This window comes from Octopus sinensis, linkage group LG2 (assembly GCF_006345805.1).
Source record: "Octopus sinensis linkage group LG2, ASM634580v1, whole genome shotgun sequence".
NCBI classification, from domain to species: Eukaryota; Metazoa; Mollusca; class Cephalopoda; order Octopoda; family Octopodidae; genus Octopus; species Octopus sinensis.
In genome coordinates this window covers 187,694,863-187,720,233 of record NC_042998.1, presented here as the reverse complement: position 1 = coordinate 187,720,233, position 25,371 = coordinate 187,694,863, and the positions used below count along the sequence as shown (strand labels likewise).

Below are 25,371 nucleotides of genomic sequence, written 5' to 3'. Positions count from 1 at the left end.
AGAGTGTAGTGGGTGCTTTTACGTGCCACTGGCACGGGGGCCAGTCAGGTGGTACTGGCAACGACCTCGCTCGAATCCTTTTACACATGCCATTAGCACAGGTGCCAGTAAGGCAACGTTGGTAACGATCATGCTCGAATGGTGCCCTTTTACGTGCCACTGGCACGGAAGCCAGTTGGCTGCTCTGGCAACGATCACGCTCGGATGGTGCTCTTGGCACCATACTAGCACAGGCACAAGTGCCAGTAAGGCGATGCTGATAATGATCATGCTCGAGTTACCAGTGCCGGTGGCACGTAAGAGAACCATCCAAATGTGGCCGTTGCCAGCGCCGCCCCGAAAAAGCACCATCCGTTCTTGGCCGTTGCCAGCACCGCCCAGACTGGCCTCATGCCAGTGGCACGTAAAAAGCTCCATCCATTCGTGGCCGTTCCCAGCCTCGCCTGGCCCCCGTGCCAGTGGCACGTAAAAAGCACCATCTGTCCGTGGCTGTTTGCCAGCTCCATCTGGCACCTGTGCGGGTGGCACATAAAAAGCACCCACTACACTCACGGAGTGGTTGGCATTAGGAAGGGCATCCAGCCGTAGAAACACTGCCAGATCAAGACTGGAGCCTGGTGCAGCCATCTGGTTCGCCAGCCCACAGTCAAACCATCCAACCCATGCTAGCATGGAAAGCGGACGCTAAATGATGATGATGATGATATATCTTTTACTTGTTTCAGTCATTAGACTGAAATCATACTGAGGCACCACTTAAAAAGAATTTTAGTCAAACAAATCAACCCCAGTAGTTATTTTTCTCTTAAGCCTGGTATTTATTCTATTGGTCTCTTTTGCTGAACAGCTAAGTTATAGAGATGTAAACACTACATGGTCAGAGATTTAGGGATATCCTCATCAGGGAATCTGATGGGAGGGAGGAGGAACCAGCAGATAAGACTGGTTTCATCCGGTTGGTTTGGATGATGTGCATGTAAAACCTGCTCTGTGCAAGCATTCAATTTGTTTGGGCACGCTTGTGTTAAAATACAATTTTAGAATGACATTTTTCTGTCAAAATGCTAAAAATAATTGGCCAACAAAAAAAAAGCAAAACAACCAAGATGCAACCAAATCAAAAAAATAAACCCAAATACTAAGCGAACAAAGATGCAAAACAAACAGAAACAAACATAAACAAAAATAAAACAAACAAATACAACCAAGTATGACATCACCCCTTCCTTTCTCATTCATAGACACAAGAGTATTATTATAGTAGATTATCTCGGTAACCATGGGAGCTATGAAAAAAATACTAAGCCCTGCACCATCCCTGGATCATTCTACACATCTGCGTAACTTTTTGGGCAAATCCACCCAGCTGTTTGACCACGAATACCAAGACAAGAAAGAATCGCCCATGTCAAATTCATATATATATATGATGATGATGATGATGATATACATATACAGAGAGAGAGAGAGAGAGAGAGAGAGATGTGTGTGAATGTATGTATATGTACAACTATGTATATATACATATATACATCTATGCATATATATATATATATATATATATATATAATATATATATATATATATATACACATATATATATGCACATCTATGTATATATATATATATATATATGTATATCTATATATATAATAATTATAATAATAACAGAGGAATTCAAGATGGGTTGCCCTTGGCAGCTCCTCTATGCTGATGACCTGGGCCTCATAGCATAATCACTACCAGAACTAGAAAAGAAATTTCAGGTGTGGAAGCTAGGTTTAGAATCAAAAGGCCTTAGAGTCAATGTAGCAAAGACCAAAGTTATAGTAAGTAGGAAGGCGAACTCATCACACACCCACTAAGGTAGGTGGCCTTGCTCAATCTGTAGAAAAGGTGTAGGTAGAAACTCCATAAGATGTACCCAGTGTAAGCTATGGATGCATAAGAGGTGCAGCAACATCAAAGGAAAATTAACCGAGAAGATAGCTTTCGTGTGCAGCAGATGCACAGGGGCAATAGATACCACAGATACTCAGAAAACAGATTCCATCACACTCCAGAGGAAGAAACTAGAAGTAGTTGATAGTTTCCGCTATCAAGGTGATCAAGTTAGTAGTGGAGGTGGATGCTCAGAGAGTGTCACCACTAGAATACGAATAGCCTGGGCAAAGTTTAGAAAGCTTCTATCCCTACAGGTGACAAATGGTCTCTCGCTCAGAGTGAAAGGTAGATTGTACGACACATGTGTGTGAACTGCCATGCTTCACAGTAGTGAAACATGGGCTGTGACTGCAGAGGACATGCGTAGGCTTGAAAGAAATGAAGCTAGTATGATCCGCTGGATGCATAATGACAGTGTGCACACACAACAGAGTGTAACACCCTGAGAGAAATGCTGGACATAAGAAGCATCGGATGTAGCGTGCAAGAGAGATGTTTGCGTTGGTATGGATGAGGAGAGATGTGTGAAGAAGTGCCACTCCCAAACAACTGAAGGAATCTGGGATAGAGGTAGACCCAGGAAGACATGGGATGAGGTGGTCAAGCATGACCTTCGAATGTTGGGCCTCACAGAGGCAATGACGAAAGACCAAGATCTCTGGAGATATGCTGTGACTGCGAAGATGCGACAAATAACGTGAGTTCATGGCTGTTTCCTGCACCAGCTTCACATAGCAGCCCTAGTCCATCCAAAGTACTTTGGATCACAGGATGGCCTGCTGTGCTTACCCTGGATCGTAGGACGACCTGCTGTGCTTGAGGAGACTGTTGAGTCAAGTACATCAACATCAAAATAAAAATCAAATGGAAATTGAAGTTGTGATACCCGTGCAGGTGAAACGTAAATAGCACCCACTACACTCACGGAGCGGTTGGCATTAGGAAGGGCATCCAGCTGTAGAAACACTGCCAGATCAGACTGGGCCTGGTGCAGCCTCCTGGCTTCCCAGACCCCAGTCGAACCGTCCAACCCATGCTAGCATGGAAAACGGAAGTTAAACGATTATGATGATGCATATATGTACATCTATATATATATATATATGTACATATATATATATACATATATAAATCTATGTTTGTATACATATATAGGTTAATATAGTGTATGCTTATAAATTATTCTTAAAGTTAGCCAGGTGTGTTTACATGCCAGAGACACTATATTAACCCGTATATATACATCTATGTATGTATGTATATATATACGTATATGCATATGTAGATCTTGTATGTGTGTGTGTGTGTGTATATATATATATATATATTTCTTTATTACCCACAAGGGGCTAAACAAGGACAGACAAACGGATTAAGTCGATTACATCGACCCCAGTGCGTAACTGGTACTTAATTTATCGACCCCCGTGCTAACGTTTCTGCCAGCTCGCCGCCCTTTATATATATATAAAACAACTTCACATATACACCACACTTTCTGTCTCGCACACTCCATCATCTCGTTCGCTTTCACGCCGCTTTCAAAAGATCCCCCCACCACATGTAAAAAAAAAAAAAAGAAACATTTTACAGAAAGCGAAGATCTCGTTCAGAAACATAAACAAATGCACGTGGTTTAAGAAGTGATATAAACTGTTGTCAAATCGAAAGATCGTCCTTGTCGAATTCAATGGCAAATGAACTCAGAACGTAAAGAGCCGGAAGAAATGCCGCTAACCAATTTTTGCTCAGCTCGTTGTCTTAAGCGGGAAGGAGACGTCATTAATGAAAACGAAAAAGCACTGTTGCTTTTTTTGACATTAAACTGCTTCGCCGCTCTCTGACATGTAAACACACCTGGCTAACTTTAAGAATAATTTATAGCATACACTGAATGTGATAACTTTTACACTAAAATTTCCAGCTTTCTGATGGCATTTGCAGCAAGTAAAACTGGGTGCTATTGTATGGATACGACTGCTTTACAGAAAGATGCTGGAAAAAAAATATTCGTATTTTGAATTTTCGAAGTTAAAGAAAGGTAATAAACAAAAGTTTGAGAATGAGGTCTCAACTTAAAAGTAGAAAATATACTGATAACACAGACCTTAATTAATACCCTGCGAATTTGGAGTCTAAATACCGAATCAATTACTGATTGTTTATAATAAACAGTTAACAAATTACAGAATTCGATCACTCATTTACATTGTGTCGTACTAAGTAAACAATTAGATCTATTATTTGGAAACACGCACTTTAAAATTAATAATTGGCCTTTCTACGAAACACGATTTTATTGAATTTATTAGCGATAGGGTTTCAGAAATGAAAATAAGTTTGATGTCCATACTTCTGTCAATCGCCATGAAAATTAATGATGAAGAATACAATACAGAAAATAAGCAATTCTACAACACGAACAGGGAATTTGATCTTGTTACAATTTCTTAAGAATAATTGAATAATTTCGATTTACGAACCGTCTCATCGTCCCACTCAATTTCGTATGCTTCTTCGGCCATTCTTCAGAGATAGCTGGTTATTCCACAGAAAACCCGGAATATGTTAGAAACAAGAAAACCACCACTGCAAGGGCTTGATTATATATATAAACAATTTTTAACACTTCAAACAATTCACGTTGGCGGCAGGTGAGAGTAAAGGATAACTTCCACAGCAACACAGAGTTAAAGGGTCACATCCGCTCGTGTGCGAAGGGTCACTTCCGGCTACATGATAAACATATATTTTTTTTCTTTCCTTTTGATGCTTTTATTCCATTCATAAGTCTTTTTTTGTTTTGTTTTTTCTTTTTACCTGTTTTCAAATTCCCAACGAAATGTTTTGGGTATAAATGCAAAGTGAACAATATATCGATTCTGAAACATCAAAAACGGAATCAATAATTATGGGGAATGTACAAATTTAACTTGGCTATCCTGAATGTCCGAAACGAATAAAAAAAAATATAGAAACTTTTCTCAAGAGATACATTTATTTTCGATCACTTTGACATGTATCACCTTTTTTCTTTGTAACAAGAAATATCTTATTTGCAATAATGTTACCTTAACAACTAAATGATGATGTCGAGAAATGAAGAAAATAATTTATAATAATTTATAACCTAAATTTAATTCGTTTCGGTCATTCGGGATTGCCAAGTTATTTTTGTACATTGCCTTTTATTATCGGCTTCGTTTTAATTGTCGCACTTGTATGTTCCGTACTTGTAAGATCGTTACAAACCATATATCGGCAATTTAAAAAAAATGTAAACCCATACTGTGAACTAGTACGTTTACCTGCAACTAGAAAAATGCAACCCGAATTTAGTTACCACAACTCTCCTTAATTCTGTTTATTTGTTGTTATTGTTTCATGCGAGTCAAGCAGACGTTTCGGTATTATTTGATTCTTTCACCCGCACGATTTTCACTAAGAATTAAGAAAAAAAACTCGGATTCTTTGCGTGGAATTAAGTACCCTGACCCCCTAATATGCTGCAAACTTCTTATTTTTGTTGGGGGAAAAAGTGGGGTGGGAAACCGGACCCCACCCCACCCCATATCCCGGAATCATTGCTACAAAACCCTCTTTTCTGTCCGGAAAACGGGGTGGGGGTGGAACCCTCAAGAATTTCACCCCCACCCCTATTTTCGGATCTTTTCCTTTTGAACGGCACTTTTCTAATATAATGATGTTTTATAAACACATTCTACCAGTATACGAAGTTTAAAAGTGTTTAGTTAACTAGAAATTATGTTACAAAGTGCCATTCAAAAGGAAAAGATCCCCATTTTCAAATATTTTTTGCTATTTCTTTCTTTACCCATAATGTTAGATAACATTTTGCAGAAATACGTTTTCGAGAGAGTGTGGATTATATTAGATAGAAAATCCAAACAAGTTTGAAATGAATAAGTGAACATGCAGAGGTTATAGAATTTGCTGGTAACGTAGTGTGTGGAGAGATAAACGATAAATTCATCTAAAAAAAAAACACGTTAGAGTTTTTGCATGTATATGTGAAACGAAGTAAAAGTATATTAACAAAATATCTTTTTCTTGTTGCTCTCTTAAAATTGATAACTGCTTTCTTCATCCCTTTGCTCTCTTAAAATTGGTAACTGCTTCCTTCATCCTATTTAACACAATCTTTGAAAGTAGCTTACTGGTCACAACAAACAAAGATATTCCGCTGGACTGTTTTCTAGTCATTTGGTATTTTCTCAACACACTAGATCGTGTTAAATAAGTAGCGATAACTCCATGACTTCCTCTCCATATTTAACAAGTTCCTCCATGATTCCACCCCTTCTTATTGATTTGTAGCTTTTCAATTATTTCAAAGCCCTCTGAACTTCCTCCTTGGTGATTTCTCTGAACGATCAGTCATATACAGTACAGAGGGTCAGGTTGATTTTAACATGATAATTGGTGTGGGTGATACGATTCTCTGATATCTCTTTCATCGAGTTTACCAATTAATAAAAAAAAATTTTGTCCCTCTGAACACATGCAAATGTCAAACAGATTTTTTTATATAGGTGAAACCAATCTCAGCTATCATGGGCAGACAGCGAAATTTTTTTTTCCACGAGAGTTCCGGACCCCAGTTACGAACTCATTTGCATATAGCCAATCAGAGTTCAACTATCAAACTAATTCATGAGCGCATAACAAGTGATGGGCGATAAGATAAGGTCACTTGAGTAAGGAATGATCTTGTTCTTGTTTCAACCATGGCTGCCACTGCGTAGTTATTTGTGTTGTTCTTTACTTTCTAAAACAGTGAGGGGAGGGGGTTGCTAGCACATCACCCTCTACCCACATTTTTACCATATGGGGCCCTAACAAAATCCGATAATAGTGTAGTGTAGCTCGGTGATATCCTCACTGTTTGAGAGATATATTAGAAATGATCTCATGTTAGATAGCAACCATCTTTCGGCTATTTGGACCCTGTTGTGTTCATTACTCTGATTGGTTGGCATTGGCGCAGTTTGTCTCTTGACTTATTTCGCGCCAATGTGTGAACCAACCAATCAGAACATTCCAACAAGATCATGTGACACAGTCCTTTGGGATTTCTTCTGGAGCCTATAGAATGTTATAAATATCCAGTATAGGTATAGATGCAAATCTATCTAATTGCTTGTCTCCTAAAATCAGGTATAACTTGGCGATCGGTCGATTTACAACACCATTCTTCGCCTTGAGTTTACTTGGTAGAGTGCATTTGTTAACTTGACAACAAGGTCAAGGTGAGCTCTGAATTCATTACTGGGATCCGGAACTCTCGTGGGAAAAAAATTTCGCGGGCGGACATACTTTGCACGGAATAACTTTCCTTTCAATATTGGACTGATAGTACCCATCCGTCTCTTTCCTACTTTAACTTAAAAGACAATTATAATTTTACATTTCAATATTTTTGTTTAGTGAGGAATTTAACTGAGAGTAGAAGTTTTCTTTCGTTTCGTCTTTGATGTTGCTTGTTGGCGATGGACTTGAATGGCTACTGATTTGGCAAAGGCTGCTTTAAGTAGTATGTATGCAGAAAATCAGATCTTTAGCAGGAATACAGTCATATCCTCAAAGTCAGAATGCACTCGATGCCTTTGATACTTAGAAAATGTAACTAGAATTCAACTCTTTATTGTTGAATACACGGCATCTGATACTGCAGTTTAACAATTGCTTTGTCAAGATCTCCAAATGGCAGTGGTCCTTCAAAAGTGAAAGAAGTGTAGCAAAAACGACCGTACGTAAGGAATTGGTGACAGAAATGTTTCCTTTTAAATGCCGTCCGGTCGCCTACAAAGAATAAGCCAAAATACATGGTATAAAAGAATAAGTGCCAAAATGAATAAAAAAGATGATACAACCGTTCAACTGTTTGAGAGGAGAAAGACTTTATTTTACAGATGTGTACAATAAGAGTGTGTAGGGGTGCTAGCAGAGTGGAGTGTCTGAGTGCGTGCGACAAGTGTTTGTGTGTCCGTTGTAAGTACAACAACGGTGCGTGCAACAAGTGTTTGTGTTCGTGTGTGCGTTATAAGAGTGAACATAAGTACAAACAAGGTGTATGCATGTGAGACAGAATACAGAGTATAGAAAAGAGTCTCTCGGGATATTTCAGACAAGATGGAGATAAATTCAGTTCGTAGTGAGGTTACACAACAGTTGGAGTCCTGTGAAAGAAGTTGAGGTCACAAGGTAGTACCGGTTACTACACGGGCAGAGGTTGTGGTTATTATGTCGTGCCGGGTTACTTGATACAGGAATCTGGCAGGCTGATTGAACTGTTCACCTTGGTGAATATTCACAACAGTGTGGAGTTTAAACCTGAGCGAGTTGCTGTGTACGTGTTACTGTTGGTGGAGATGAAGGCGACGGAGATGGAGAACATCCTGCGTTGCTGGTGTATGTTAGCATCGTCGTTGGCTGGAGTAGGAACATGGCTGGCTGGTCTGGTCGTCTGTCGTAGGAACTGGAACTGACTGAGTCGCTCTGTGGTCAGGGGTTAGTCCTGAGAAGGACTAGAACCAAAGACGAGAAATAGTGATTTGCTGGCACCTTATAAAGCTAACGGTAGGCTCAAATTGGATTGTGAACAAGCTTTCTCACATGATCTTATTGGAAGGTTCTGATTGGTTGGTTTACACATTGGCGCAAAATAAGTCAAGAGACAAACTACGCCAATGCCAACCAATCAGAGCAGCGGACACAACAGGGTCCAAATAGCCGAGATCATTTCTAATATATCTCTCAAACATTGAGGAATATCACCGAGCCACGCTACAGAAGTTACTCCAATTATCGAGGCTGTTTGAGAGTGTAATCACCTTACTGGACACCATTTTACTCTTCAGTAATCAAGGGTCAGTCGTCTTTATGTTGGATAAAAGAAGTCTCTATAAACTGAAAGACGAGATACAGGAATGGCGTGTCAAGCAGAATGCATATTTTTCTTACTCGACTAATCATTGTTCTGGAAAGAACAATATTGTTCGAAATGTATTGATGCGTACCTTCTGTGCTTTTATTTTACTATCCAAATACACGAAGGGTTGTCCCATTCAGGAACAACAAGAATGATATTGTGCATTCTAAAAATCTGTCTCTAAGTTTCATCTCGCTGTTGATTGAGTTTTGAACTTCAGTTATTTTGGACGTCAGAAGACAATGATCAAGGCTGCCGAGAAGTCTTTACATTGACATACATCCACTCTGATCGTGATGCATCGTTGCTAGCAAAGAATGTGAATCGTTAGAATAAACGAAGAACCGTCACATGCAAAACTACACATTAAAATCCACGTGGAAAGAGTCATACTAAAAGATACGATATGATTGTCTCGAAAGCTGTTAAATTTACCTGCAAAATACAAGTTTGTTCGCTTAACTGCTTCACCTGTCACTCATCTCTTAGAGTTAGACATCTTACCAGCCTTATATGTCTTCTACGTACAGAAACCTCATAAATGTCTTCTAAACGGAATATATCAATCTAATCTAGTGTGAGTGATCATTACAAAAACAATCACTATACATATTCAGGAAAGTTTTGCACGACACACTGGTAAAATTATTAGAGTTCCTTCAAATGTTAAATACCTAACCTCTCATAATTACACTGTTGAAACTACATCGCATGAGACTAGGTCTTCTCATTGAGGTCAGAGACGAGTTCAACCAATTGTAGATTCTCTACAAAGCTCAAATATATTCCATATATATTTGAGATAGCGCTGCTACTCTGCAAATAAATATCCTAGACAAGACTATCAGGTTGACTGGCAAAAACTCAGTCACCAATGTGTTACAGCAGCTAGCGGATGTTTCTTTTGTCTCTTTATGTATCTAGAATCCTCAGAGTTGCTACAAATACTAATAATCGTGATTATTCTTGGTGACCTTACAACCTATAGCCAAGCTCCCAAATAGCTACTGAACTTACACAAAGCCCAGTTGAGATCTACAATGGAATACTGCTCCCATATCTGGGGCGATGCTGCTGGTACGCATCCAGATATTTTAAACAGCATTACACCCATCCCACCCAAGTCTCTGACCAACACAATCCAGCTATTGTATCAGAGATGTGCTGTTTTCACACTCAATCCCTGCTTCTAAAACTACTAGAGTGGCTTCTGCTCCTTGGAGTTGATTTTGATCCATCTCCATTCAGGTTCATCCAACTCACTTGCTTCTCCTCTTCTCATCATCCATATTGTGTTTACCGTGCTCCCAGGCTCTTTGTAGCGGGCGATATTATTTAGTAAACAATAATATGGGAAGACGATAGTCGATACACAGTAGGATGGAACGTCGGAGTCGTAATCAGTGTGTAAGAATTGGTTCTTCGTTGATAGCCATTATATAAAGATGACAGAACAGTGATTGAAATTGTGAAGAAAATATTTATTTACCGTTACATTGAATATAATACCTTGCCTCGACGGGCAGGTGATAAAATCCTAGAGCGTGCGAAGTAAAAAAGTTAATTTCGGCCTGTGTGTTCGTATTGTAGTAGTAAACCATAGAAGCAGATGTAACAGGATAAATTGATTTGTATACAATTTCATGATATGTCCGAAGGCATGCGAAGTAAATTTTGTGTTTGGGTTCTCTTCATTGTTTAGTAGTAATTGCGAAGACAGATAGGATGATGCTAGTGAAAATTGTAGGGTGTGGGACGTTGCTGACAGTAAATTTCATTTCTCCCTCTGACCAATGTTCTAGCTGGTCAGCCAGACTTCGTGGAGTCGTCACCGACTGTGACGAACTGATTTTTGCTTGGGATGTGCTTGCTTATATAAAGATCCAGAAGGATAGATATACCATTGAGAACTATAGATTTAGTTGGTGGTCTTGTTATCTCTATACTAGCTTTTGGTGAAGTAGAAGAGGTTAGAAAGGTTCAAGTAGTGAAGACATTATTTCGGCCTAGCTAAAGGCATCTGGAAAATGTAAAACTGCTGTCAGAGAAGAACCATTGTTCCATCGTTGGAAAAGTTCCGTTGCAGTGTTAATTTAAATTTGGCTGTGGTGGATCGAATCCACTTCATGCATGCAAGATTCACTACAGAGAAATGGTAATGTGCAGGGAAGATAAAGCGAGTTAATGAAAGTGAGAGAGTGGGGGAAGTTGGGTCTCATAGCTGCTGACAGTAAATTTCATTTCTCCATTTGACCGTTGTCTTTAGTAACTGCCTTGCTTTGGATCATGATTCTAGCGTTCTGCTCCCTAACTGATGGTAGCTGTCTCTGACTCGAGTTTGTCATTCATTAACTAATTGAGTTGTCACGAACCGACTAATTCGATTGTTACCAAGTCACTAACTGGTAGAGTTATCACCAAGTGACTAACTGTCTTTTGCTTGCGGGTTCTTGTTTTTATAACTATCCAGAAGGATAGACATATTGTTGAGAACAATAGATTTAGTTGGTGGTCTTGTTATCTTAATTCTAGCCTTTGGTGAAATAGAAGAGGTCAAGTGGTGAAGACATTATTTTGGCCTAGCTAAAGGCATCTGGCATATGTAAAACTGCTGTCACTGAAAAAAACCCATTGTTCCACTGTGTGAAAAGTTCTGTTGAACTGTAATTTAAATTTGGCTATGGTGGATCGAATCCACTTCATGCTTGCAAGATTCACAACACCCTCATAACCACTTTTCCAAATCCTTTCTCATCAGATATCAGCCATCTGGAATCCTTTATTGCACATAGTTTGCATGCAACCATTAATTTGCAGATTCTTCCGAACATCAATCATGTCAATTTCATACGACCATAGAGTGACCAGTCCTCTTCCTCCGGATTAAAACCAAAAATAAATAAATAATAAAACTGTTGTGACAACGGCCACTTCTCTGAACTAGTTAGCTGGTATAGTACATTCACCCAAGCACAACAGATAGATCTGTCGCCCTTATTTTCGCTTAACCCATTTACTATTCCTACACGTCCACAAGTTCAAATTGAGCATGAACTGTGTCGACCATATTACGTACGAGAAGACATGCAGAGGTTATTCATACCTATTTCTTTACTACCCACAAGGGGCTAAACATAGAGTGGACAAACAAGGACAGACAAACGGATTAAATCGATTATATCGACCCCAGTGCGTAACTGGTACTTATTTAATCGACCCCGAAAGGATGAAAGGCAAAGTCGACCTCAGCGGAATTTGAACCCAGAACGTAACGGCAAGAGGTTATTCATACCGCCCGAAACACTCAATTAATTAAAACGCACGGTCATATAATTAGTAATGTGTAAAAGAGTTGCGTACAACAATTAGAGCAGCTATGCTTTCAATATAAACTGAAGGCATTCAAAATTCAGATGCTTAAACTTACACACAAATCCTACAATTTACTTTTTTCGATCTATCTATCTGTCTGTCCAGTTGTAGTTGTGTGTGTATGTATGTATGTAGTATGTGTGTGTGTATGTATGTGTGTATGTATGTGTGTGTGTATGTACGTGTATGTGTGTGTGTGTGTGTACCGTAACATCGCCGAGTTAACATTTTAATTCTGATATGTGTACTGTTAATATTAGCACATTTTGCTTTGTTTAAAACTGTCAACAAACACAAACATGTAAATAGAAAACAAGAGGGAAAGAGATCGCCCAAATTTCCTTCTTCGAAGGTCAATGACCGAAACGGCCCTTCTTCTTAAGCACAGGAATTTATTATATTTTTAAGAATTATTTAAACTGAATTTTTTCCCCACCGACGTAAACCCAACAATTTCTTGGAGCTAGTTTTTTTTGTCTTTAATTAGCAAAAACAAACAAAAACTTGATATAAACTGCGCAGAAGTAGGCGGAAGTAGAAGCCGCAACCGGGTAACGTTTTAGAGTGTTGCATTATGTTGAAACCGGGGACAGTTCGCGGAAGTGTATGAAAGTGAGCGCGGCGCCATAGTTGGTCCTCCAGTGATAGTCGACCTCGGTACTTCATTTCTTTTCCTCTCTCTCCTGGAACAATTGTTTTCGCTTCTCTTCATTTACATAACCTATCTCGGAAGAAAATACATGAATACTTAGAAACGAGTGAGTTTAATTTTTTTTTAATATATATACAAGACCAAAAAAAAATAAATGCAAGTCGTTTTATTTTGTTAATTATAAAAAAAGAAGTGTTTCAACGATGAAACAAAAACAAAACATTGCCATTCTGATTAACAAATGTTTTTCTTCGTTCAGTATTAATTAGTAGTTAATGATCAGCGGAATTCTTTATTTTTGTCCTTCCTAGCAATCCAGAAATCTATTTGGCAAGTGCTTGTTGTTTTCCCTTTCACGTAAATTAGGGATGAATCTCGTGAAGACTTGTAATCAAAATAACATGCAATAATATATACAGTCCACAATTATTGAGCAAATTTAGAACCGACGAAAATTCCCACTAAATATCCATTAGCTCTATTGCTTTACATAGCAACACAATAGTATTCTTCTATACTGTCTTAAGGAATCTAATTAAAACATGTCTTGATGTCCATTAAAACATCAAGAATCGTATGATACATTACAAATAATAGTTTCAATATATTTTAGTTTAATGATTTCTGTCGATCTTGAAATAACTATTCCTGCTGTGGTGTAAATTAAAATATTCTGGCGATCTTTCGTCTCTAGTAGACCTTTCCGTCGATTTCCGTAAAAAACTTCTTTTTTTTTTTTTTACATATGGGCTTGCGGTCTCCCACACCCCATCAAACACACACACACACAAGTACATCAATGCTCCCATGCACGGTAACTTCAAAAGAACTTCCCTCGTCATACAATCGCTTTCTCTTAGTCTCTTTCGCTCTCATTACTTCAAAAGTTCCCGCAAGCCCATATGTAAAAAAAAAAAAAATTTTTTACGGAAATCGACGGAAAGGTCTACTAGAGACGAAAGATTGCCAAAATTCTTAAAGTATCTAGTTATAAATGTACATTTTGTGGCTTGGCCAGTCCTTGTAAAAAAAACCCACAAAACGAAACAAAACAAAAAACACTATATATATCTCACAGTACTTCCGTTTTTCTGAATATTAATTCTCTACTGCACACTATTCAAAATAAAATTATTTATATTACATGAAATCAAACCTGTTAGGTACCCTCAATGCCGATTGTATGAGTGATGATCTTAATTCTAATGTATATATTTTGAGTATGGAAACTTTACAGACCTATTAGTGGTCTGATCTAACATTTGTTGTTATAATTCGTAGGTGAGGGCGAAACCTGTCTCGTAAAGTTTTTATTGATTGATCTTATTGTTAAGCATCACTATATAATCATGCAAAGAAATGTTAAGTCTCATAACATGCTTTAAAATGTATCCCTTAATTAAAGACATAACATGAATAAGCAGTTGAGATTTAGAGTTTGAATAGAAATTCTCTAAAATTGTTCAAAGATTGGATAGAAGGGAATTAACTGAAGAAAGGAAATATATTTTTTAGTCAAGATTACTAAGTCAATCTTTCCCCAACCAAAGCTCGTTTTAGCTAAATTTCACTTCCTCTTATTACCTCGTTTGTCTGTAAATTATTTCTGTGTAATAGTACACAAGAAATACAATGTTAGATCTTTTTAAATATTAGAATGATGACTCGGAAAGACCAAAGTTTACTTTTGAATGTTAAATAGTGCCAATTTTGATATAATTATCTTCATTTAAACAAGTTATCCTCCAAAGCTAGGTTTAATGTTTTCTGAATTATAATAAACCTACAGCTTTATCAAAAACAAACACAAGCTAGTTAATCTAAAATTATGTATTTTATTGAAAACGAACTAGATACTGAGGTGTTTTCTCATTTTAACCCTTTAAGCATTCAGATTACTTTGTCAAATGTAAAGCCTGTTTAATTACATCATCATCATCATCGTTTAACGTCCGTTCTCCATGCTAGCATGGGTTGGACGGTTCGACCGGGGATCTGGGAAGCCTGAAGGCTGCACCAGGCTCCAGTCTTATCTGGCAATGTTTCTACAGCTGGATGCCCTTCCTAACGCCAACCACTCCGTGAGTGTAGTGGGTGCTTTTTACGTGCCACCCGCACAGGTGCCAGGCGAGGCTGGCAACGGCCACGGTCGGATTGGCGCTTTTTACGTGCCACTGGCACGGAAGCCAGTCGAGGCGGCGCTGGCATCAGCCACGATTCGGATAGTGCTTCTTACATTGTTTAAAATTAATTGTACATCTTGTAACTCTGAGAGTTTGACGATGTCCCTGTTTATTTTTAATATGACTTTGTAGGGTAGGTGCGAGAAGTCAGAGCTGGCTGGTTTGAGCATAAAACAGGAAGATACTTTTGGCCTGATATGGCCGGTTTTAACACTAAAGGGTTAAAGTTAAATTAAAATAATTTGTATTTAGAAATATTAAATTTCTAAATCTCTCATAGAGATATGCACGGTAGTGGGGTGATAGAATGAACGTGACAGTAGGGGGTTACACCACCGCTGTTTAGCCCTAGGAAGCATCGACGCTTCCTGATGGCTTTGACACATTATTCCTGTGTCCTGTCACGTTCACGTTAGATTGACAGTATACAACCATTCTATCGCCCCACTACCGTGCATATCTCTATGAGAGATTTAGAAATTTAATATTTCTGATTTTGGTAATCAGTGAATAAACTTCACTGAAAATTAGATATATACATTTGCGGATCGGGACAGATATTCGCGGCTGACGGGCGTCTGCTACTCTAGACCGATGAAGGACAATGATCCTGAAACATGCGTGTCTCTTGATACAGGCCTGGCTGCTGGGGGTGTTTGTCTCCCCTTCGTAAATGTATATAAGGACACAGGAATAATGTGTCAAAACCATCAGGAAGCGTCGATGCCTCCTAGGGCTAAACAGCGGTGGTGTAACCCCCTACTGTCACGTTCACGTTAGATTGACAGTATACAACCAATTTGTATTTAATTACTTGGTTATTTGTAATCGACCTAATATATTACGTTTGTCTAACACGCAATGAACATCAGTCAACCTCAAGATAAGATTAAGCTCTTAGATCATTAGTTTAGATATTTTAACCTCAGCTGTAAACTGAGTTGTAATTTAACCAGAGCTGTAAACTGGGTTTTTTTATTGAGATCATCGAAACAGATTACTGCCATAGATTATGATCTAGCTGAGATAATCGTAGTGAACTATGATACTGAAATAGAACCATCAACTTCATTGGAACGAATGTTTCTTTTCTTTTAATCATCGAAGTGGTACAGGATGGCTATATCAGCACCCCCACACACACTGCTACCTGTGTGTGTATACATACATACATACACACATATATAAATGTAAAAAAATGTATGTAAAAAGTTCCTTTTACTTCTACATTCCAATTTTAGTATATGTATTGCCGCTATACATGTTTGTGTGTATGTGGATATATATATAGGCGCAGGAGTGGCTGTGTGGTAAGTAGCTTGCTAACCAACCACATGGTTCCGGGTTCAGTCCCACTGCGTGGCATCATGGGCAAGTGTCTTCTGCTATAGCCTCGGGCCGACCAATGCCTTGTGAGTGGATCTGGTAGACAGAAACTGAAAGACGCCCATCGCATATAAGTATATATATATATATGTGTGTGTGTGTTTGCTTGACAACTGATGCTGGTCACTTAGTGGTTTGGCAAAAAGAGACCAATAGAATAAGTACTGGGCTTACAAAGAATAAGTCCCTGGGTCGATTTTCTCAACTAAAGGTGGTGCTCCAGCATGGGCGCAGTCAAATGACTGAAACAAGTAAAAGAAAAAGATAATGTATATGTGTATATATACGTTAGGAAGGGCATCCAGCTGTAGAAACTCTGCCAGATCAAGATTGAAGCCTGGTGCAGCCATCTGGTTCGCTGGCCCTCAGTCAAAATTGTCCAACCCATGCTAGCATGGAAAGCAGACGTTAAACGATGATGATGATACATGTGTGTGTGTGTGGATATATATATATATAATGTAATATATATATATATATAGTTTTTTTTATTAATACTGAAGCTGAGAGTTTGTTTTGCAACTACAGTTTCATGCCACAGTGATCTTTGGTCAAGCTTTGCCTGAAGATTACAGTAGCATGACATTCAAGTCACGATAAAGACTCTCAGTTTCAGTTACAGTTAAAAACCATATCCTCTGTATGTATTGAGTGCTTCTTTCTCATTCACTTGATACTGAGCATCATCATCATATGTCCGTTTCCCATGGTTTGACAGGATCTGGCAAGTCAAAAGACTGCATGAAACTCTGCTTTGGCATGGTTTTTTATGGAGAAGAGTGGTATTGACAAACAAAAAGTTAGAGGAGAAACGTGCTACTTTAGGTAGAGAGAGAAAAGATGTGATAGGGATGAGATATATATGTATGTTTGTATGCATATGTATATAGGACTTTGATGAATAGGAGGAGATTGAACCCTGATGGACTCTTACTGTCATGGTAAATTCATCACTGAAATTGTTGTTGACGCTGTTGCTGTTGAGTGAAGTGGTCTTCGTCCCAGAGCTCGCAAGATCGCGCCTCTGTAGTGGGAGAAGTCCGAAACATGGTCCTTTGCTATTTGTAAGACCCACAGAAGAGAAAGCAGGTCAACCCCTGACACCGAGAGCATCAACGGATGGATGAATGCTCATCTAGGCTCGATCTGTAGAAAAGGCTTAGGTAGATACTCCATAAGGTGAATCCAGTGTAAGCTATGGACACATAAGAAGTGCAGCAATATCAAAGGGAGGCTAACTGGGAAAATAGTTTTTGTATGTGGCAAATGCTCAGGTGCTATAAACACAGAAAATGTGCAGAGAACAGCTTCTGCCACATTACAGGGAGAAAAACTAGAAGTAGTTGATAGCTTCCATTACCTAGGGGACCAAGTCAGTAGCAGGGGTGGATGTCACACCCATAGTCAAGTATCTCCTTTTCTTAGCTGTCCTTTTAACCAGTTGGTAATACTCTTGGCTACCTTCTTCCTTCCAGATTTTACAAGCCTGTCTCTTAGCCTATATCTCCCTATTAGCCATATCTATTTCTTTACTACCCACAAGGGGCTAAACACAGAGGGGACAAACAAGGACAAACAAACGGATTAAGTCGGTTACATCGACCCCAGTGCGTAACTGGTACTTAATTTATTGACCCCGAAAGGATGAAAGGCAAAGTCGACCTTGTCGGAATTTGAACTCAGAACGTAACGGCAGACAAAATACGGCTATGCATTTCGCCCGGCATGCCAACGATTCTGCCTATTAGCCATATCATTCAATAACACTTACTTTCAGCTTGGCTGGCACTTTGCTCCAACCACTTGTTGTCCATGGGGACTCCTATTGTTGATGATTTAGTCCCTATAGCTGAATCTATAGGAGAATTAGAAAGGAAATTCCAGACATGGAAACTAAATCAAGAATTGAGAAGTTTAAAGGTAGACTTAACAAAGACAAAAGAAGACAGGATCCTGATATCTTCAGAAAAGTGAACTTGTTTGATGTGCAGAAAAGGTGTTGGTATAAACTCCATATGCTCTACCCACTGTAATAGACACACAAGATTTCTATCGGAATCACAAAAAAACAGAACTTAAGCTTACTATGTGATAGATGCACTGGTGCAGTATGTACTATGAGCACACTGGACAATAGATTCTCTTAAATGCCCAGATTGCTCAGTAGAAATAGTTGATAGCTTTTGTTACCTAGTAGGTGTTATTAGCAACAGAGATGGTTGCTCTGAAAGTATAGTAGCTTAACCCTTTAGCATTCAAACCGGCCATATCCGGCCAAAAGTATTCTGCCTGTTTTATGTTCAAACTGGCCAGATCTGGTCTCTCACACCAACCCTACAATATCGTTTTAAAAATTAACAGCTACCTCGTCAAAATCTCATAGCACCAAGATAATGCCTGATTAGTGCAAAACAATGTGGATAAAAAAGGATTAATTTTGGCAGAATAATACGAACACTAAAGGGTTAAGTAAGAATGTGCTGGAGAGAAAGTTCATGGAACTGCTCCGACTGCTGGCAATAAAGGTCTTTTCCCTTAGAATGAAGGGTGGATTGTATGACACTTGTGTTAGAACTGCAACACTGCATGGTAGTGAGACATGAGCAATGAATACAGAAGGCTTGAGAAGATTGGAAAGAAATGAAGTGAACATGCTCCATTGGATGTGCAAGGTTAGTGTGTATGACCAACATAGTAGAAATGTGCTAAGAGAAAGAAAACTTGGCATGAGAGAAATCAGATGTGGTGTACAAGAAAGAAGACTGTGCTGGTATGATATGATACATATGAATGAAAGCAGCTGTATAAAGAAGTGCTGATATTAATGTTGATAAAATTTGAAGAGGGAGACCCAGGAAGATATGGGATGAAGTGGTAAAGGCTGATCTTGGGACCTTGAGCCTCACAGAGATAACAAAGGGCTGGGGTGACTGCCAATTTGTTGTTCTTGAGAAGAACCCTTCCTATCTCAGTGAAATTGAGTCCTGGAAGTGCTGTGTCTGTGTGATCATTGTTTAACGTGTTCTCCATGCTGGCATGGGTTGGACAGTTTGACAAGAGCTGGCAAGCTGGAGGGCTGGTCCCAGTTCTGTTTGTTTTGGCATGGTTTCTATGTATGGATGCCCTTCCTAATGCCAATCACTTTACAGAGTGTGCTGGCTGCTTTTTCTGTGGCACCATCATCGGTGGGGTTACCAAGTTTCTTGCAAAGCAAGACAGTCTTCTTGACTGGAGATGGGGGAGTAGTATTGAGGAACGTGGGTTTGAGCCAGTTGATGAGAGTTGACAAGAATAATAGAGGGACTTTGCGGTAGAAGTGATACAAGGATATTCCAGTTAGAGAAGGGAGAAGGAGACTTAGAGAGAAAGATAGACATGGAAAGATGGTGGTAGATGTGTCAGGACATACCTTCAAGGATTGGCTGAGAGAGAAAACTGAGCCCTCTGCCCAATCTCCTAAAAATATTCCCACTACACATCAGCTCTCTAACTGAAGTTCTTCCTTGATTACTACATATTTTTCTTATTACTTGGTACCATTTCACTTGTTCTCCATCCTTCATCCATTAACACTGTTCTCTCCACCCACAGTTTACATTGATCACCCCCATCCCACTGTACTACCAAATTATTTCTTCCCTTCTACCACCATATGTATGTCACTCATGCACTATACCTACCTCACCCCTTCCCTTCTGCAGCCTATCCAAACACATGTTATCTCCTACTTGTCCTTCCCCTATCTATTGTGTCATCATTGCTATTCTGCTGCTCTTTTAGTCATCCTCTACTACTCACTGTATGCATTATTAGTCCTCCTCCACCCCTTGTCCACCATTCATTACTTTAACCCTACACAATCTCTACAATTGTTTCCTACCTTCCTTTCTCTTTTCTCTATTTCAGTCTCTCATACACTCTTGCAACCTCAATTCACCTATATTCCAGGTTTCTCTGTCCTCACTCTTACTTACCACATACCTTGAAAGTCCACCCAGATACCTCATAACCACTCTTCTAAAATGTGAGTGGTCCTAAGTTCCCCTACAGCAAAAAGCTTGCTCTGGCCTCTTTCATACTCTAACTCCTCATTTAGCATAAAGCTATCTACCCATTGGGAATTGTAGTCTTGCAATCTCACTGGTTCTGGTGACAAAGAAAAAAAGAAAATGCACCTAGTAGATGCGGTAAAGTGGTTGGCATTAGAAAGAGCATCCAGCCATAGAAATACCAAAGCAGACATTGGAGCATGATGCAGTCCTTGAACCCATGGGATCCTGTCAAACTGTCCAACCAAAGCCAGCATTGGAACATCTCTCTATATATAAACGGCAAAATGTCTGTGTGTGTGTGTTCTTTATACAAATCCACAATTTTTCTGTTAGAGGGCTCGCTCTTTCTATGATCATTCAAAACCGTCCAGGGGTGGTCATGCAGATCTTTACATTTCCCCAGTCACCCCACAAAGCCATTAAAAAAATCAATAGACGTGACTTTTTTGTGAATTTTCTATCCAAAACCCAATCAGAATGCCCGAAACTTGATACGCCAATTGAATGCCAGCTAGCTGTATGTGATTGGTTGGAAATTTGGACAGTACTCACGTGTATGTGCACACGCACACAGCTGTATATGCATGCACTAGCACTATGACCCAGCGTTGCCGGGTCATAGTGCTAGTTGCTGTTTAAATAATGATGATATATGTATAGATGTGCATGTGTGTGTGAGGTTGATAAAAATAAGTATCTTCAACACATAGTGGAGACAATATAATTTACAATATACTCTTGAAGGCATTGACCCAGTTACAAATGTTGAAACTAGTAAAAGAATGAAAAACATGCACGCGCATGAATGTATTTGCTAACTCAATTTGGTCACATATTATTCCATCAGTCTTATGTCATATCTGATTTATTTCATCCTTAATCTTTCTGCTGGAAATGACAGCCAAATCTTCAAATCACACCATCTCCAGAAAGGATAATGTGTATTCATGGTTATGCTATATCTGAAAAGGTGGATGTGGTGTCGTAGTTAGAGCAACTTTGATGAGTCTAAATCAGAGCTGACCAGGTATTAAACAAAACAATGAGATAAATGAAGCAGTTGAAGTTAGTCTTACTTCTACACTTATTTTCTCTTTTTTGATTTGTTTAGCTCTAGGTTAGCCCATAAGGGAAAATTTCCAAATAGTACTTGATGGTGCTTCTTTAAGTAGACATTGGACCTTCAGTAGCATACAGGACAGTTGGATGTTTCATCATCATCATCATCGTTTAGTGTCCGCTTTCCATACTGGCATGGGTTGGACGGTTCAACTGGGGTCTGGGAAGCCAGAAGGCTGCACCAAGCCCAGTCTGATCTGGCAGTGTTTCTACAGCTGGATGCCCTTCCTAACGCCAACCACTCCATGAGTGTAGTGGGTGCTTTTTACATGCCAGGCGAGGCTGGCAAACAGCCACGATTGGATGGTGCTTTTTACGTGCCACCGATAGAGGGATAATTCTGTAAGATGACAAATTCACTTTGTGACTAAAGTAGAGGGAATGCATTAGTAGATTGAAGTTATAATTATCAGGTTTGGCAGAAATTGAAGATAGGATCCTCTGGGATTGGTATATGAAAATTAGATGGAAATTATAGCTAACAAACAACAGGAAACTTTAGAAATGTGTAACATTGTGAGGTGTTCAAAGTTGCAAGGCATTGTGTAAAAACAAATAATTCATTCACATTTGTCTCTAGTGTTGGAAGAAACAAATAAAGACTGGAAAATTTGCATCAGGAATAATTGCTGAGCTGCTAGAAATGTCAGTCTGAATAAAAACAATAGTTTCAAGATTGCTGACTGAGAATTATGCAGGACAGTACTTTTCCCCAATGACTGCTTTGCTGGAATAATTGTTATCTGTTGCTAAGTAAAAGAAATAACACACAAGGATGAAGTATCTATAGGAGCTTCAAATTAGTACAGTTTATTTTCAAGGGTGATGTAAGAGTTAATATAAAGCTAATACTATATCGTGTGAATCTGAATGACATAGAGTTTAAGTTTTCTACTAGGTCATTGTACCATATATTCTATATATTTCTGGTGAAGCATCTGCAGGAAAAGTCTACGACAAAGAATAGAGAATACTACCTTTCTTTAGAAGGGTTTAGAAAAACAGTGATTAATAGTATACTCTTGCTCTCTTTTACTTGTTTCAGTCATTTGACTGTGGCCATGCTGGAGCACCACCTTTAGTTGAGCAGATCGACCCCAGGACTTATTCTTTGTAAGCTTAGTACTTATTCTATCGGTCTCTTTTGCCGAACCACTAAGTTACGGGGATGTAAACACACCAGCATCGGTTGTCAAGTGATGTTGGGGGGACAAACATATACACACACACACATATATATATATATATATATATATATATATATACATATATATGACAGGCTTCTTTCAGTTTCCGTCTACCAAATCCACTCACAAGGCTTTGGTTGGCCTAGGCTATAGTAGAAGACACTTGCCCAAGGTGCCATGCAGTGGGACTGAACTTGGAACCATGTGGTTAGTAAGCAAGCTACTTACCACACAGCCACTCCTACACCTATGGGGGAAATAAAAATACTAAATATAAATTACAGTATATATGAAACTACCAAATCAAGAGAGGCTTAGCAGTTAACTTAATGGGGAATGTGAAGCTTCTGGTAAGATGCACTCTAATTCTTTTCTATTTTTTAGTCTTGAGAGATAATCACAAAAGAGTTGAGGACTGATTGCTTGTGAGAGCAATGCGTAGTTGATATGAAAGTTAATTATAGTTAAGCTAACTTGTATAATCATTATCATTTTAACATCCACTTTTCCATGCTTGCATGGGTCAGATGTAATTTGTTGAGGTGGATTTTTTTCAGCCATATGCCATTCCTGTTGCCAACCCTTACTTGTTTCCAAGCAAGGTAATATATCCCCATGGCCAGACACATTTTCACAGAATATTGGATGACATTGACATTCATAACTATCACATGATATCAAAGCAAGACTCACACACGTGTGTTTCTTTCAGGTTCCATCTACCAAATGCACTCGCAAGGCTTTGGTCACTTGACAGGTGTAGAAGGCACTTGCCTAATGTACCTTTTATGACTACAAAAATTGTGGTGCGAAAGATCTTAATGTTTCTGCTTGAAAAATATGTACCTTTTCTAATTCTTAGCTCAGAGAGAATATCCAGCTCTAAAGTTACCCACTCTAATGTGGAAAATGAGATCATCACCACCATCATTTAACATTTGTTTTCCATGCTGGTATGATTTGGATGGTTTAACAGGAACTAGCAAGGGTAGGAGTTGTAGCAGGTCCCATTGTCTGTTTTGACATGGTTTTTACAGCTGGGTGCTTTTTACGTGGCACCATCAAGAGGGTCACCTAAGTACCTTGTAAGACAAGAAAAAGGAGAGAGACAGAAAAAAGGCAAAACCGCTTCAATTGGCAGTGGGGAGTAGTATTGAGGTGGTTGACTTTGTGCTAGTTGAGAAATCAAAAGTACAGAGGGACAGAGATAGTCATGGATACTCCAGTTAGAAAGGAGAGCGATAGTGAGAGAGATGATGGCAAAAATGAATTGGGACATACTCTTGTGGAGCTTTGTGGGTGGTGAAAATAGATGAAGTGATATGGAGGTGATTGCAGCAAATAAAGGAGAGAAGCTTAGGAGAGGCATGGAGATGGGGGTTGCAGTAGCTACATAAGGGCATTGAAGGTGATAGAAGATAAGTGAGGTGTTAATGATGGAAAACAGCACAGGGGGAGAAGGCACAGAAAGGAAGTGATTGGTGGGGACAGTTAAATGGGAAATGGAAGTGGTTTTGGGGTAAGGAAGAGAAGTATAAAACATGAGAAAAACATATTGGTCAAAAGTCACTTGGATATTTTTCTATGGTAAATAAATAGCTGAAACCCAGGTATAAAACTAGGTTTTTTTTATTGTTTAATACTTGAAACCCTTATTTGAAATAAATATTGGCATGTTGTGAGTCAAATAAGAGATATTTAACTGAACCAAATGTCAAAATATTACAGTAATGGTTTCAGTGGCAATGCTTTACAAAATTAAATATTTCAATATTGTTATGCCACATGAAACTTCTCAGCTAAATTGGCTTTTTTGAAGGAATGAAAAAATTAATAAATGGCATGTTTTAATTTTATGATACAGTGTAATGTATAAGCTAGTTGGTAATTTCTTTTGTTGTTGCTATACTGTCTGGTACAACCCTCTTGTCAATATTTCAGATACTGTGTCTAGAATTACATTATACAATGTCTTTTTTTTTTAAAGACTATAGAACCTGATTTAAAGGAAGATTTGGCTGTTACTTACTGCAGGTCAAGTGAATTTAGGACCTAGCTCTTGGATACATTGTTTGAGGGTAATAGTAGTGACATTGTTAGAGCTGGTGGTGGTGTTGGTTTGAAGTGACCAGAGGTGCTTTCACACATGACATGTATGTGATGATGTGTCTAATGGAGTTAAAAGGGATAATATGGGGAGACATTTGTATAATGTGTTAGTGGTAGTCATCATCATCATCATTTAATGTCCGCTTTCCATGCTAGCATGGGTTGGACGGTTTGACTGTGGGCTGGCGAACCAGATGGCTGCACCAGGCTCCAGTCTTGATCTGGCAGAGTTTATGCAAAGTGGGCAACAAATATGGAGGCTCTCTCCTTGGAAATACTGCTTACAGAATTGTGATGAAGAAGTGGAGGAAAGGAAGACTCCTCAGATTTGATACAGATTCTGTTGGCAAGAGACCAAAAAGATCATTTGCAGTTTGTGAGGTGAGAGAACTTGCTGACTATGCGATGTAGGGAG

The 25,371-nt window shown here is 38.9% G+C and overlaps 2 protein-coding genes across 3 annotated transcripts in view; one reads left to right on the top strand and one right to left on the bottom strand.

Moving 5' to 3' along the window:
• Positions 1 to 4,728, bottom strand: part of LOC115232615 (negative elongation factor D) — a 40,409-nt gene extending 35,681 nt beyond the window's left edge. Inside the window, exon 1 of the mRNA XM_029802609.2 lies at positions 4,428 to 4,728. Coding sequence (XP_029658469.1) covers positions 4,428 to 4,469 — 42 coding nt within the window. The 5' untranslated portion in view covers positions 4,470 to 4,728. The remainder of the gene's footprint in view (positions 1 to 4,427) is intronic.
• An 8,140-nt stretch (positions 4,729 to 12,868) lies between these two features.
• The window catches only part of LOC115231526 (enhancer of mRNA-decapping protein 3-like), a 36,601-nt gene continuing 24,098 nt past the window's right edge, over positions 12,869 to 25,371 (top strand). For both annotated transcript variants that reach the window (XM_029801539.2, XM_029801541.2), the window contains exon 1: positions 12,869 to 13,026. The gene's annotated coding sequence lies outside the window, so the exon portion shown is untranslated. The remainder of the gene's footprint in view (positions 13,027 to 25,371) is intronic.